At 42.1% G+C, this 1,456-nt stretch overlaps 1 protein-coding gene across 1 annotated transcript; it reads right to left on the bottom strand.

The window, feature by feature from the left end:
• Positions 1 to 266: 266 nt before the first annotated feature.
• Positions 267 to 710, bottom strand: LOC108939551 (succinate receptor 1-like). Its single transcript, XM_018760941.1, has one exon. The coding sequence runs from the start codon at positions 708 to 710 to the stop codon at positions 267 to 269; it is 444 nt and encodes a 147-aa protein (XP_018616457.1).
• Between the last annotated feature and the right edge of the window lie 746 nt (positions 711 to 1,456).

The raw sequence follows: 1,456 nt of genomic DNA, 5'->3' as shown, positions 1-1,456 counted from the left end.
CACATGCAAACCTGCATATGTTTACACTGTTTTTCATTAAGAGTGAACGCAGCACAATTAGATTGTTTTATTTTCAGGGCTCAAAGAGCAAAGGGTATCTACTACCTAAAAACATGTTTTGTTTCAGAATGAGAAAATGCAGCAAAGAATCAGTTGTGCATTAATCCCAACAATCCTTGGTCAAAGATTAGAGAAAACAAGTTCACCCTAAATAACAGCATTGTAAGAGCAAGAAGCAAGTGAAAGCTCAGCTGCTCTCACAGGGACTAGCTATAAGTCCCTTGTGTTCGATATGGCAGCCAGATGTGGCTGATCAGCAGTTCCCTGAACTGGTCTCCCATGAAGAAGTACAAGGCAGGGTTGATGATGCTGTGGGCAAAAGCCACGTGGTGACTGAGGATGTACAGGCTCTTCATGATGTCATGTGTGCATGGAGACACACTGTCCTTAAACAGCCATGACCCAATATAATCGTTATGCATCACATGGTAAGGGGAATATAGCAGCAAGTACATGAGGACAGACATAAGAGCCACACACAGAGGGTGGTGGAAGGACACAGACCACCGGTCAAACATTCCTTCCTTAGTTTTCAGGAAGCATGCAATCCGATGGGAGAGGAAGCCGAGGCTCAGCAAGGGCATAATGTACCCGGTCATTGTGAGGACCAGACTGTAGCTCAAGTAGTCCAACATTTGTAGGACTGACATAGTTCCAAAGTCACTGCAATGAGTTCAGTTTTGCATCTGCGGGTTCTGAACGATGAAGAATTTCAGCAGGGCTACCAGCATGGTGACCGGAAGCCTATCCCTAACCCCTAACCCTCTATTTTCTTGGCTGAAGCCTCCCCTTTTGCCTGTCATTAACCTCCCCCTCACTTTATCCAGCCTTCTTGACCCCCTCACCAGTCTCCCCAGGACCTCTCTGTTTCCAGACTACCCCATAGCTTCACCAACCAAGCCTCCTCTCTAACCCTTACCGCCCACCTCTACCTCTCACTAACCTCCCCCTAACCCTCTCTGTAATGTAATGCACAAATTGTATTTTCTCTGAGATGTACATCGCTGTGTAGAAAAACATCTGCTAAATGAATAAATGTAAATGTAATTAAAATGGGAATAAAGAGTATTTTCTGAAGTGTAAATAAGATTAGGTAAGCTATGTATTCATGGAACTTTAAAATGTCAAAATAAAGACAACAATTCAGAGGCTATATCTGATACTACTATAAATGTCTAATGTGAAGCTATTCTAAAGATATACCAAACCACTTAAAAATAAATCCAGGAGTTTTACGTATAATGCATGTGTTCACAAGCAGTTCAGAAGCTATTTAACAGTGTTTGCCTGAAAAGAGCAGAGATACACTAGCTTGCTGATGCAATAGCTTGTCAACTGTAAAAGAAAAAATTGCTATGAAATATTTTCTGTATGCAGTTGAAAGTAGGTCTAACAA

The sequence above is a fragment of the Scleropages formosus genome, chromosome 24, assembly GCF_900964775.1.
Source record: "Scleropages formosus chromosome 24, fSclFor1.1, whole genome shotgun sequence".
NCBI lineage: Eukaryota > Metazoa > Chordata > Actinopteri > Osteoglossiformes > Osteoglossidae > Scleropages > Scleropages formosus.
Note: the sequence above shows the minus strand (reverse complement) of the source record. Positions and strands in the feature narration are given on the sequence as shown.